This window comes from Heloderma suspectum, chromosome 10 (assembly GCF_057233095.1).
Source record: "Heloderma suspectum isolate Gila_16-S chromosome 10, 16-S_ref, whole genome shotgun sequence".
NCBI classification, from domain to species: domain Eukaryota; kingdom Metazoa; phylum Chordata; class Lepidosauria; order Squamata; family Helodermatidae; genus Heloderma; species Heloderma suspectum.
Window position 1 is genome coordinate 9,411,806 of NC_139467.1, and position 14,763 is coordinate 9,426,568.

General features: G+C 46.8%; 1 protein-coding gene across 1 annotated transcript; it reads left to right on the plus strand.

The window, feature by feature from the left end:
- Positions 1-2,498: 2,498 nt before the first annotated feature.
- On the plus strand, positions 2,499-14,250 carry LOC146337631 (uncharacterized). The gene is made up of 4 exons (XM_084816292.1): positions 2,499-2,575; positions 3,441-3,555; positions 11,116-11,408; positions 13,557-14,250. Exons 1-4 carry the CDS (start codon positions 2,499-2,501, stop codon positions 14,101-14,103), a joined length of 1,032 nt encoding a protein of 343 aa, XP_084672418.1. The 3' UTR covers positions 14,104-14,250.
- The last annotated feature ends 513 nt before the right edge of the window (positions 14,251-14,763 follow it).

Consider the following 14,763-nt stretch of genomic DNA (forward strand, 5'->3'; position numbering starts at 1 on the left):
GCATTTGCACAGGCATGTCAACTTCTTAAAAATATATCTTTTTTTCACATGAAATAAGATCTCCTGTTTGTTTCTACTTTAGGGGCTGGAGCAGGGACATGCTGTTGCCAAATCACAGCTGCAACAAAGTCCTGTTTTTCTCCATTTTCTCCTATGAGCAGCTGTCACTGTAACCTCTCACAGGGGAGAAAATCAGTGACATCAAAAATAACCAGGAACTTGAAGTCTCATCTCCAGAGAAAGGAATTATCAGTCTAGGACTTTTTTTTAAGCCATGAGCCAACCGTGCATCCATATTTATTTTTGATAGGACTAAAAGCAAGCTCTGCAATGGGTCACAGCAGCTGCAAAAAACAAAAATGACCCCCCCCCCATCATTATCAGAACCTTTTAAAAAATTATTTAGTGGAAATTATTATCCTTATTTATTTATTACATTTCTATACCGCCCATAGCCGAAGCTCTCTGGGCGGTTTACAAAGACTTAAAACATTAAAAATACAATACACAAAGTTTAAAAACCATTTACATTTTGCATTCAAACCATGTGCTCTACCACTCAGCTATGCCCCTTCCTCTGCTTTCCCTCTGTAACTCTCCCCAGGCCTCTTCCTTTGTTCTGCTATGATCAACTGTTTGATGCCAGTCAAAACATCAGCAGGCACTTGCATAACCTGAAGGAGGAGTTACTAGGGATGTCAGAGAATTTTGCCACAAATCTCGGGGAGGCCGAATGCCAGCGCATTCGGCCCCCCGAAATCGGTGGCGAAACGGTCTGCCCTCCCGCCCCCCCCCCCCCCGGACGGGACTTACCTTGGGTGAATCTCCCTGGCGGCGGCGGCTCCAGTGGCGGTTCGGCGGCGGTTCGGCGGTGGTTCGGCGGCGGCAGCAGCCGGTCTTCCGACCGGCTGCCGCTGCTGCCATTTCCAGTAAAAACAAACAAAAAAACAAAAAAACATGATAGGCTACGTAAAGATTTACGTAGCCTATCACGGCTAGATTTTTTAAAAATACCGTGATAGGCTACGTAAATGTTTACGTAGCCTATCACGGCTGAGTAAAAAAAAACAAAAAACCCGCGCGTACGCAAATGGCGGCGCCCATGGGCGCCGCCATTTGCGTACACGCGGGGGGGTTGTTCTTTTTTACTCAGCCGTGATAGGCTACATAAACATTTACATAGCCTATCACGGCTGACTGCAGGGACACAAACAGCGGCGGCTACAGCCGCCGCCATTTGCAGACCCGGCCGGTCAGGATTCACGGCGGGAGGGACAGGGCGCCTCCCCCCCCACCTCGAATCACATTTCGTCAAAAGGTAAGTGACTTTCGTACATCCCTAGGAGTTACCCCTGTAGTCATGAAAGCATGCAGTCTGGTACTAGTGTACTGTGGGTCATGGCTATGACCGATGTGACGAGAAACGGGAGGCCTACCCCAGAGGAGTTCTTTAAAGCCCTGCTAACATGTGCTGGCCGTACATTTTGATCCAATCCTAGAGGGGGTGGGCTCATACCCAGAGTCCCTGCACCTTGCCTTCGTCACCAGGATGCAGGAGCAGAATGCCAAGCTGAATGAGAACTGGCTGGAATCCTTCAGACCTCAAATGTCCACTTTCATCAAGAAGTTTCAAGAATTCCAGACGTCCCTCGAGACATATGCCGACCAGGTCCAGGAGCAGTTCAAACTAGGAGTGGAGGTGGTCAAGTAGACCATGAAGCCTTACATTGACCCCATTCTGGAGAAAAGCCTAAAATGCACACAGGAATTTAGGGAGGGGGTGAGAAAAACTCTGCTTCCCCAAATCTTTCATTTTTCTCACCAGTAATGGAGGATGGAACCTTGGCCGACCACTAAATGGAAATCAGTGTGAAAGAAGCCAGACCACCCTCAATACCTTGGCTGGGGTGGTGGTGGTAATCTGTAATCCATCCCCCTGCTCCAGATCATGCAATAAAGGAGATGCCCCTAACAATGTCTCTGTCTTATATGAACCAAGTTTCTCATTAATTATCCTGCTTTTGTTTGGTTGGTTGGTCAGTCGGTTAAAAGTTCATAGAAGCCAAAGTGATCAATACTAGGTAGCCCTGTAGGGCAGCTCGCCCCTGAACTGTTCACACCATTTATAAAGTTTGTTACCCACTCCTCTCCTTAGAACATTGTGTTCAGTGGGCATCCCAGACTTCAATGGACTAGGGACGGGCGGATTCCCTACCTTCCAGTCCGTGGGGGAATCCACCTGGGGGGGAGGCAATCTGTTCCTCACCTCGGAATCCTCCCAAGCGGCTCCGTGTCAGGAGGATTCAGCGGAGCCGCACACTGCCTCCATATCGCTGGGAGGAATACAGCCGCAAATAGTGTAATGGGCACCACTTGCGGCCATAAAGTGCTTCGTTTAACTTAAATGCAGCCATAAATTAGGTTAAACTAAGGGCTTTACAGATGCAAATGGTGTCCACTATGCCATTTGTGGCTGTATTCCTCCCAGCGATACAGTAATGGTGGCCGCCATTACCATATCGCAAGTGATCCGGAGCCGGTGTGCCGTTCCGGAGAGAATCCTTGGGAGGCGGAGGTAAGTGATACGTGCTGCCACAGATTCCGGAGACCGGATTCAAAAGAATCTGGCCTCATTTGGGTCCGTGGCGGAATTCTCCACCATCCCTATATGGAGCATCTTCTCTACACCAGCCTAAAATCTTTCTGCTTCTGTTTTAAATGCAGGATCACAACGGACTCCCTTTATACATGTGCTTCCTCCCCACCCCCTTTCCCCCTCCTTCTCCCTCTTATCTGAGTCTTCCATAGGTTTCATTGATCTCGCTCCTCTTCTTGCATCTTTCCCTTTTTCACGGAGATACCTCATTATCTCCAATCTATTTAAAATTGGGGAAAAAGTCATTTAGTGCAAGAGGTGCCCTGGAGGTTGACAGCATCATCTAAAGGGCCTGCAAACTTCCATGAATGAGTAATCTCAATAGCAGGATAAAAGCTTCCTGTGAAGAAGCCCATGGTCTGCTTTGTAGGGCCAATCTAGCCTTGATATTGTGTGAATGCATGTTTGTTGTTATGTACATGGCAGTGTGGGTGAGATGGTCTGAGCAGCCTTGAGGGTATCAGAGAAAGGGCAGTTTAACTCTTTCTTCCCCCTCTCCAAAGCTGCTACTTGCATTGAAGGGGCATGGAGGCTTCCCTTGAAATGACAGCTTTGAAGAGGCCATTTTTGTCAGGATTGTGGCAGGAAGAGGAAGAGCTGAACTACCCCTCCAGATCCTATACAGCCCTAAAGCTGCTCAGGTTTCCCTGTGTGTTACTCTAATAACAAACACCATGTACACTAATTCATGTCATGTCTAGTTTGGCCCTCAGACACATACTTCCCCCATCTCACCTCCAGCAGTAAACAGATTTGAGGTATGAATTCTCTTTGGCCACTGCAGAGTCCCAAGCTTTGGTTCTGAGACAGGAATCCAGTCCCACCTAGTTGTTCCCTTGAATAAGGAGAACATTGCCAGGCTGGAAGAACAACATCAACAAAAGCACATGTATGTGCAGGTACCAAAACAGTGGACAGGATGTGGCTAGAGATCAGCATCGGTTTGATGCTCAGCGGCAAGAAGACTGAAATGAACAAATCAATCTTACTAGATTTACAACCTGCCCTTCCCTGAGATGGGGTTATGGTATCCTATATGCTAATAATTAACTCATTATCTGAGTGGATGGATCCGTATGGAGCCAAAGCAGTATCATCCATGCACAATAAAGAGGTATCAGCAGACCTGGGGAACTCTCAGTGTTTGCAGAAGACGTACAAAGCATTTTCAGGGGGGGGGAAACGGAAAGGGAAGAAAAACACCAAAGGAGCCCAATGGGGACTGAGCATGCTCCGTGGATACAGAATGTTGTGGGGGGAAATGGAAAACCAGAGGATGTGGATGGGAATAGAGTGTCCCACGAAAGTGCCTGGCCGGCTGACTGGCCGGAACCCTGAGGAGGAGCCCTCTCCACTCTGCAGCTCTTTGTTGCTGATCCCCACTTGTTTTCTCAGACATGCATCTCTCCTTCCTAAGGGGGCCTCACACTTTATTCTAGGTGACTTGCAGCCCTGTCCTATCCATGTTGACTTAGAAGGAAATACCTGTGTGTTCAATGGGGCTTGCTCCCAGGCCAGTGTAGTGTAGTGGCGAGAGTGCTGGACTGCGAGCTGGGAGATCTGGGTTCTAGGGACAAAAATAAGTTGTCAATTGCTGACGCAGGCCAGGAGTTACGATAGGCAACTGCTTGGAGAGCATAATTGCAGAGGCTTCAAGCCAATCAGAAAATCCAGGGAGAATAAAATTCCCAGCCTCGCCAACCATGCTTATTCCCCTGCAACAACAGGGCTTAATGCAGAGGAAACTGTGTGTGTCTGCTAACACCCCACCGCCACCGCCCTTTGCCTGACTGAACCATTGTCCCTGGCTAGATGGGTATAACGGAGCAAAAGTATCCGTTCGCTTTACGGAACAGGGAAAAATTGCAACAACAACAAAAATCCTCCCCAACCTGGATGCTGTTGTCCCAAAGATCCAGAGTAGGGAGTAGATGTTTCTCTCTCCCATGGTTTTCCCAACTGGAGCCCCTCTTTTCCTTATTCCATTCGTTTGTATGGAACAGAGAAGAAAAGGGGGGTGTATTTTGAGGAATGAAACTAAGTAGAGTCAGGATTTAGAAAAGGAAGCAGTTGGGAAAGGAAGGGTCAGGACTGGAAGTCTGAGGACAGGGCCACTCCCTTACTGCAGCTTAGAATTGGACCAAAGACCTTACTTCTAATCCAAAGTATTTAAGTACTTTATGTTAATGGAACAGGCTGCAACCAGAAACACCATTTTAAAAAGCAACAGCTGCTCTGCCATTCAGTACAGCAAGATGCAGCGTGGATGGGGGTTTTGTTTTTAAAGGCTGAAAGATCAGTTGACTTTGCCCTGATTGCTAGAATCTGTACAAAAACCAGAATAAAAATAAGAACAAGAACATCAAGGCGAAAATGTGAGGGTATTTTAACAGTGGAGATTCTTTGTTAAGACACCATTAAGACGTAAGCATGCCATCTCCCCGGTACAAGTAACCACGGCAATTAGTATGAAGGTATTATTACGCATTTCCGGTGCTCCCTTCTCTACATCAGAGGTGGGCAGAAACTAGACTGGTCCCTCCTGGGGGGCATCTATATGGAAGCGGAATGAGAAGGGCTTTCCAGTTATATCCAGATTTTCTAGGAATTGCTTTGGTCCATCAGGGGCACATGAAGCAGGAGAAGCGGAGTATACAGCACCTAAAAACCCGCTTTCATGGGTCCCATGAAAGCGCCTCTCATTCTAAGTAGGCGGAGTAGAACGGAATGTCATCAACCCAGCTCAGCGAATGAGAGAGGCTTGTTCCCTGCCCCTGTCCACACTCCCCCCTGTGCGTGCATGCGTGTGTGTGTGGGGGAGGCTTTCCTGCAGAAAAAAAAGGGTTTGGGGCTGGGGAAGCAGAGGCTAGCAGAGGGAGGCATCTTCTCCAGCCCTTTCCTTCAGTGCAGAATGTCTGTCCCCAGGCTAACTATTCACAATATGTTGTGTGCACAATCAACGACGAATACACACATGGGAAGGCAAGGGGGAAGCCAGGAGCGGGAGCCTTCAGTAGCAGTATTTTGCAGTAGTGTTTCTGCAATCTGCTGAAACGTGCATAATACAGGGAGCAGGAGGAGAAGGGGCGGTCAGCACCAGGAGCTCCACACACACACACTTTAGTTCCATGCGGCTCCGTCCTATGTGTGTGTCTACTCAAAAGTAAACCTCACGCTGTTCAAAGGAGGCACTGTGCCCGAGTTTTGCAGCCAGGAAGGGTCATCCTGCACCTTCTTATTCAGGAGTAAGTCCCACTGTATTCAGAGGGACTTTCTCCCTGGGAAGAATGTGGAGGATCCCAGCCTTGCTCTGTCTGCATTCCCTTTCCATGGCTGGAACTCTATATATCATGAAACCCCCCCGCCCCCCGCTGCCCATTTTCTGTATAGCCTGGGATTGCTGGGCATGTGTGATGTTGCTTGATCTCATACCAAGATCATATTCCTGACTGGAGGCTGCTTGGGGGAGGACAGGAAGTGCTGAAAGCAAGCTCAGTGGGTGCTCCCCCCCCCATAAGCTGCTTCTCCCCCTTGGCGAGAGATGCTTCTAAGTGAATGAGAGAGGCTTGTTTCCCACCCCTATCCAGCCTCCCCCTGCTACTGTGCTCTGAAATAAGGCTACATACCGTGAATTGCGAAAGCTGCTACTAGCAATTGTGACGGCTAGAAACAGAGCTGTAGCGCTTTTACGATTGGAAAAGCAGGCTAGTTACTCTGGTGAAAACAACAACTGCATTATTCTGAAACCTCGCTGCAGTGCTTCCATGAATGGGAAAGGCAGGCTAGTTACTCTGACGGGTGAAAGCAACTACTTTGCTATCCTGACTCCTTGAAAATGCGCAGCTGTGGTATTCTGAATGGGAAAGACAGTCTGCAGACTGTGCACCCTACTGCCAATGGGGGAAAAGAGTGAAGGGGGGAGGGGTGGCCTCACCTCTTGACCATGTCACTGCCAGGTCACAGCCACATCACAGAGGCATGCATGCCCACGATTTAATGTAGGGGGACAGGGCACACTGCAGCAGAACAACCTGGGAGCCACTTTAAGTAAAAAAATATGGACTAAAAGGACTTTCCAAAAATGCGACTTTTCAAGAGGGAAGCTGCTGGTTGGCTGTGGATTGGCGACAACGTCATCTGTCACAAATGACCCTGATGTGCTCTCCCTCCGCCTTAAATCAGCCATGTAGATTAGCTCCTGGTAGATCTTCGGGTGATTAGCAGTAGTTCAAAAAGTATTTCTGGCTCCCAATTGTTTAAGAATAGCAGCAACAAAATGACTCCCCTGCATCTTAAATTATACTGCTGGAATGAAACAACACAGGGTGTTGGGCACTTAAAAGACTAGCACGTTTATTATGTGAAATGCTGGAATTAAGAAAGCTTGGGCTAACCAGAAATGGATTTTTGTGTGGAAAAACTGTGAGCTTTGTTCAGTTCTGGATTCAAAACAAGTTCCTGGGTTAGAATTCTTTGAATCGGGAGGTGTTTCATGATGAAGCTTTTATTGCATTGTCTCATTCACAGAATGTTTCAGCAGGGTCCAGACGGCATTATCTTCCATTTGTGGCCCTCCCATGTTTTTCCACTGCTCCTTCCATCTTTTTTCTTACCAGAAAAGTTCTGTTAAGGGAGAAAAGATGGAAAAGCTGCACCATGCCTTCGGACTGGTAGACCTAGGAGCCCTCTGGCTGGAAGCACCCTCTGTGTGTGTCTTTCACACCAAAGTCTTTTACATGTTACATCTGTTTGTTGGATCTCAGGGTACTAGTAACAAACTAAGTAGACCCTGCAAGCCTGAGGTTTGCCCACCCCTGCACTAAAGGAGCCTGACACAATGGGCTTCATCACATGGAGCTTTTATCCTGGGATTGAGATTTGTCCTTCACAGAAGTTTGCAGGCTCTTTACATTACGCCATGTCCCTCCAGGGCGCCTCCTGCCCGAAATGCCCTTTGTTCCTTTTTTAAATAGATCGCAGATAATGAGCTATCAAATTACCCCATTGTGTTCCGCTTCAGTCTCCTCCATGAAAAAAGTGCCAAGAAGAGGAGCGAGATCAGTGAAAGATAATGGAAGACTCAGATACAAGGAGAAGGGGGGGAGGAAGCGTGTGTAAAGGGAGTCAGTTGTGATCCTGCATTTAAAACTGAAGCAGAAAGCCCTGTTTTAAATGCAGGATTTTAGGCTGGTGTAGAAATGCCCATTGAGACTGCTCCAAACTTTCAATAAATCAGGGAACTGAGCAACACCCCCCAAACAATCTTCCCCTGAAAAGCAATTAGGAATGTTTTCTTTCTTTCTTTAGCAATCTATATCTCAGTTTCTTCCTACTGTTGGTGCCTCCTTTTTTCTTTTCTTTTTTTTACAGTGGTTTTGGGCATGGTGCCAATGAACCCAGGAGTTGGTGCATGGAATTCCAGCATGTCTATAGACCACATACCTTAGGCCAGTGCCCTGGGTTAATGAATGACAGGAGGCAGGATGGACAAGGGGACTTAACCCGCTTGAGTTCCCATTGCTCAAAGACAGCCTCCACTTTCAACCCAGCAGCTTCCCAGGACTCTCCACTGAATCACCATGAAGATCCTTGTGGTCATCCTGGCCTTGGCTGTGGCCACCAGTGGGTAAAAGGGCTACCCCAGGCTGGAGGGAAATTCTGAAGCCTCTTTTTTGGTGAGAAGGTAGCCTTAGACTGAGCAAATCCTCATAAACTTGATAAAAAGCAGGCTTAACACTACCACTTTTTATTCTGAAGGAATGCAGTCTGTTATCCATCATCATCACTGAGATACCGCTTTATTTGCTAAAAAGCCATCAAGGCAGTGCACAAGAATTCAAAACAATAAAAACTTAGCACAATTTTAAAAAACAAGAATATTTTAAACAGTAAAACATTAGACTAATGTTTTAAAATAATTTAAAATATTTGAAAAGGCTAAATTAAAAAGATGTGTCTTCACACCTTTTCTAAAAGCCAAGAGAGTGGGGCCAATTGTAGTTCTTGAGGGAGCATATTCTAGAGTTTGGGAGCAACACAAGAGAAAGGCCTTTCATGCATGCCCAGCAAACAGGCCCCTGCGGGTAATGATGACTTCAAGACAGCCTCTCATGCTGATCTTAATAACCAGGCAGGTTCAGAACAAGACAGGTCCCTTAGATAGAACTTAAGAACATAAGAAGAGCCGTGCTGGATCAGATGAAGGGTCCATCTAGTCCAGCATTCTGTTCACACAGTGGCCGACCAGCTGCCTGAGGGAAGCCCACAAGCAGGATATGAGTGCAACAGCACCCTCCCGCCCAGGTTCCCCAGCAACTGGTATCCAGCCAGGTCCTAAGCCGTTGAGGGCTTTAAAGGTTAAGCTGGACACCTTGAACTGAGCCTGGAAGGCAATTGGAAACCAATCAACACCTGTTGTTGATGAGGAGAGGTGCTCAAATTGTAAATAATAAATAGCAATCCTTCCTCCTTTCCCTTGCCCTGCAGCCAAGGCTGGAAAGGAGCATGCAGAGTGGGTGGGTCACCCACGATAGGACACCCACTGGAAGCCCACCCATGAGCAGGGAAGTACACAAGCAAGAGAAAGCAGCAGTCGCTCCTCCCTTCTCTTTCATACTCATCCTCTCGGCACCATGGCAGGGAGGGCAAATGGGGTTCCAAGGTTCTAGCATGGACATCTTCGTCCCGTAATTCTAGATCGGCATCTAGTATGAAAGTGATTGGTAGCAGGGTTCCAAATGGAGAAAACTACTTCTTCACACACACTCACACATAGCACATAACTGATTGATGGAACTGACTGATGCAAGATGAGGTGATGGCGACTGAGATAGCCAGCACAGATGAGCTTATTTTTATGGTTTTAAAAATGAGTTAGAGAGCAAATCAGGGAACATGGGCCTGTCAACAGCCTAACAGCTAGTAGTTATAATAGCCAAAGCTACACAGAACCTCCATGTTCAAAGGCAGCGTACCTCTAAATATCAGGTGCTCAGGACGTACAAGAAGGGAAGCCTGTTGCCTTGAAGCATTTGGCTGGCAACTGTCAGAAACAGGCTACTAGACTTAGATGGCCTTTTTGGTTTGGTCAGGCCAGGGGACTCTTATCTGCTTCTAACTTTCTCTTCCTCCATGCACAGTAGAACTCCAAAATATGCTAGAGTGGCTGTCTCATATGGTGATTCTCAAAGTACCTGAAATGTTTGCTTTGTCCACTGCACTTTGGAAATATAATTCCTTCTTCAGGGAATTTCACTCATCTTCCCCAAAATATTCAGCAACAAGTCCTTTTGCTCCTTCCTGGGCTGACAGCAGAGGTGTATCGGATAAATATTTCAGGCACTTTGAGAATCACTTCTCTCTTGCTTTTGTGCAGCACCCAGTGCCTTTCCCTTCTGTTGCTTGTGTGTCTAATAAGGTGCCATCCTGGAGAGACTATCACTTGGGGCTGTGGAGGTTGGTGGCTCCAAAGTCAGTTGGGTGGTGAATCCACTCCAGGCTTCACTCAGAACCAGTCAGAACTCCAACTCCTTTAGACTTCTGACTGGTTCTGGCTGCACCCACAGCAGATTCACTGCCCCACCAGCTCCATTCACTTTGGGAAATCTGCCTACAACATACCACTATGGAGTCACCTCCCCAGCGACAACCACTGCAAGAGGCTGGAGAGAATGATGCTAGATCATAATGGCATATTTTTGCATAACATTTGGCCCACTTTTTCTGCCCCTAAATTGTGCCCCAGGTTAGGGAGGGCCCTCAGCTCAGCTCATGATCAAACTGCCTTCTCCACTTTCTTCACACCCAGGCTCCAAAAAAACTAGATTTGAGTTTGTTGGAGTAGAGTCCATTCTGCAATTCACTGTTTGAGTGTCAATAACCAAAGGCTGTGTAGGTCTAATCTCTTTCTTGATGTGCTAGCAGTCAAAGAGGGACAAATGAAATGACTGGTGAAAATTCACTGTAATGTCTTTAAGTACTTGTTATCTTGGTAACCCCAAATACCCCATAGTCTCAATTTACATCAGGAAATGCTGACCTGCATCGCAGCTCGCTGGGTTCCCGGTTGCTTATAGCACATGACTGGAACCATAGACAATGTCTTTGGAAAAGGCAAGTACCATTTTGGCATGACACACTAACGGGTCAATAGCAGGCATCCAGGCCATAGAGATGGAAAGACTGGAATAACAGCCCAAGGCAGCGTACATGGTCCTCCCCCTCTCCATTTTAGCCTCACAACAACAACCTTGCTCAAAATCAAAGCAAACCACAGAAAGAGACTGGGTGGAGTGAGTGCATGAGTGAGTGACTGAGTAACTTCCACTGAAGCATTTTAAGCCCTATTTAATAAGCCTGACTGTTGTACAATAAAGCGGCTACAGGGTATGAAGATGTTTATAAGTACACGATGATAGCGAACTACATTGCAGCATTGCTGTAAACGCCTTCTCTCTCAGCCCCAGCCTCTGCAGCAAGGGAACAATAACATGGACTATACTGCAGGGTTTGGTTCAGGCCCCCGTGTAACAAACACGCAGCTCCCCTCCCTCCCCCCGCCCCGCATCAAACCATGTGATGCAGAAGGGCTGTGTCTTCCAGGTTCCCAGGCTCTCATCCTCGGAAGTGAGCCGGACTCCTCCAGGCTGGCCAGGGTAGCGGAGGCAGCCAAGGACTATGTGAGAAACAGTAGCTTGGCACTCAACGAAAAGTGGATGGTAGTCACAAGGTCAGAGCTTGGCCGGGAACTGAGGTAAGCAAATCAGCCTTCCACTTCCAGGCTGCAGTCCTCTCCCAGGTCAGAAAATGTGTGCTGATAGTGCTATGGATGCTGGCTGGGATGAGAGTGATAGCCTAACACCTGTGGAGAGCAACTGTTTGAGGAAGGCTGCATGAAAGGCCTGGGGGCATTAACCAAAGAACCAGGGGAACAGGGGAACCAGGGGCATTAACCAGAGAACCAGGGGTTACAACTGCTGGGACCAAAGTTGCCAAGTTCTCAGTTTGGGATCCTTATATGACAGCCTCAGAATGTTTGTGGTTAACAGGACCTTTGCATGGGGCAGTGCAGGGGAAGGGGAAAAGAGAACAAAAGAATGCCACAACTGGCTTTCTCCTGGGCTGCTTCCATATTAACAGTGGAATATGTTACTTAGAATTAATTAGAACTAGAATTAATTAGAAACAGAGATATTGGAAAGGGTCTTGCAGGCAATCTACAACCCCCTGCTCAGCAGAGGAAATCCTGAGCAACCAACCTCTGCCTGAAGACCTCCAGTGAGGGAGAGCCCACCACCACCTAGCTCACTGAATCCATGGCTGCTCTGCTCTTACTGCTAAGAAGACTGCTGTCATTTCCCCACTCCATCTTCTCATCTCTAGGTTAAACGTAGCCAGTTATTTCAACGTTTCCTCATTGGGCTTGTTTTCCATGCCCCTGACCATGTTTGTTGCTCTTCTCTGAACCCATTCCAGTTTGCACTCCAGATGAGGTCCCGCTAGGGATGCTGGAGAAATCCGCAACAGAACCAAATGAGTTCATATTTTTATGAATCTAACCCATGGATTCTGCAGTGGACCGGCTTTTCCCCTGACGTGTGGAAAGCTTTCCAACTTTCCCGATTTTTGTGCAAGTTTTGTCCATAGAAACATATGCCAAAATGGCCAAAAATGCTCATTTCCCCCATAAGCTAAAGTGCAAAATGTGCATTGGGGGGAATTTGTGCATTTTGAGGGAATTTACGTATTTTTGCATGTGCAATTTTGTGCTAATGAGCATTTGCCCAAAGGCAAATTTGTGCAAATTTGGATACTGAAATAAATCTGATTCCATGGATGGGCAGATGATGGAACAAAAGGCACCTGACAATCCGCAAAACAGATGGAACAGATTTTACACAATCAGTACATCCCTAGGTCAGACTAGTGCAGATTAAAGTGGAACTATTACTCTTGTGGCTTGGAAACGATGCCTCCGTTAATGCATCCTAATTCGCATTAGCCCTGTTTGCAGCCACATCACAGTGCCGACTCATTAAACTACAATGTTTAATCCTGAGTTCATTTCCCAGGTATTCCCCATCTGTGAATCTTTCTCTCTTTCTCATTTATTTATGTGTTTATATTTAAGAAAGATAGAAAGACTAATTAATTTTTTAAATATTCTGTTGTTAGTCTTTCTATCTTTCTTATATATTTTACCTTAAGACTGACTGCATCCACAGTTAATCCAGAGCCTCCTTGTTGTTTTCCTGTTGTGCCGCTTTACACCAACCCCTATGCATTTATATTTATTTATATACCACTTTATTTGCTAAAAAGCCATCAAGGCAATGCCCAGCAATCTTGCACTTCCTGTGCCATACCAGAATGTTTGTCTCTGCTGAATTTCATTTTGTTAATTTCAGCCCAGTTTTCCATTCTATCAAGGCCATTTTGAATTCTGAGGGGTTAGCTAAACCCTTCCAGTTTTGTGTCATCACATTTGATAAGGATTCTCTCCACCCCTTCATCTAAGATGAAGAGTATTTGGACCAGGACAGAGTTTAGTCTGGAAGTGGCTTTCTTTGTTCACTCATGTATTATGGAGAACCCAGGCCACTGCATTCCTGCATTTTCTGTTGAGCTTTCTTCTTTTTTCTAAACAGAATTTGTCAGGATTTCTCCAGTTTAAAATGTAATTGCAGTGCCAGTCTTTCCGGGTAAATCACAATTTAAATTTGTAAGCATTCTGTGCTTTTAATTAAAAGCTTCCTGTTTGCACATTCTGCCCATTGTATTTGCTTACTGCTGTGAGATCATTGAGTGAGATCATTGATGAGCGGTTTGTGCATTGCCCCTTGAACAGCCTCTCTTAATTGCCCAATTTTCCCAATCCTCTGTATTTCTCCCCCCACTTCAGAGACCAGTTGATTGTTGTCAGTTCAAAACTCAGTGACCACTTCAGCAACCTGGAGCAGGAGTTGTCCACTAACACCACAGAGGCATTTGAACTAATTGGTGAGGTATTGTTGGGGGCTGTGGAGAAAGGTTACACAGGCTTGTATGATGTGAGGCAAAGAGTGAGGCCTATGACAGAGGAGTTCTATAAGTTCCTGCAGTCCTACACTGAACCACACCTAAAGAGGATGGAACTGTCCATAAAGACCCTCTTCAGTGCCCTCTTCATTGCCAGGATGCAGGAGCTGGACACCAAGTTGCATGAGAAGCTGACTCAGCAACTGGAATCCTTCAGACCTCAGCTGTCCCCTTATAGCAAGGATTTCAAAACATTTCATGAATCCCTTGAGCCTTACACCACCCAGGTCCAGGAGCAGTTCCAGCAAGGACTGGAGACAGTCAACAAGCACTTTCAGCCTTACATGGCACCCATTCTGAAGGTACTCCAACAACACAAGCAGGAGCTTAAGCAGTGGGTGAACAGCTCAGTCTTTCCCCAAGATCAATGATTTTTCACACCAGTAATGGAAGATATAGCCTTCCCCAACTACTGAAAGGAAACCAGTGTGGAAGGGGATACTGAAATGTACACCTGCAACAACACAGAGGGTGTAATCTCTGCCCCCTCCAGATCATGTAATAAAAGAGATCTCTCTAAAGCTGCCTGGTCAGCCTCTCTTTTTCTCATTAACTTCTGGCAGAAGTTGCTTGGTTATGCAAGAGTTGCGGTCACACAAGCAAAAATGGACAGCATTAGATATTCCTGCAAGTGGCGGGGGCGGGGGGAGGTTCTGCACTGTACTATAGTACTACTATGGGGATGGTCTGAATGACCTTTCAGGGACCCCTTACAGCCCAGTGCCTTTGACTGCAAAGAGATGCAGGATCCCTTCCAACTCTGTAATTCTGTCAAGAGAGTGATCAGTGTGGCAAAGGTAATAGGGAGTTGGCCTGTTAGCATGTCACGACAGGCCACCGTGGCGTAATTTACCTGCAGGGCTGTTGCATCATGCTGGGTGCCCACAGGCACCTGGCTTGCCATGGCTTGTCATGTCATGCGAACCTGAGTGGCAGGGGTTGCTTGAGACAACCCTCAAATAACCCATGGCTTGTTTTAGAGTTATATTAGCACAAAAATGGCAGCCACAGGCACCCGGCACAACAGCCCC

Bases quoted from the DNA above. Each gene is read 5' to 3' on its own strand.
- LOC146337631 (XM_084816292.1), top strand. From the start codon at position 2,499: ATGGTGGCCGCCATTACCATATCGCAAGTGATCCGGAGCCGGTGTGCC. The intron at 2,576-3,440 runs GTAAGTGATACG...TGGCCACTGCAG, and splicing joins AGAATCCTTGGGAGGCGGAG to AGTCCCAAGCTTTGGTTCTG. The intron at 3,556-11,115 runs GTACCAAAACAG...CTTCTCTCTCAG, and splicing joins AAAAGCACATGTATGTGCAG to CCCCAGCCTCTGCAGCAAGG.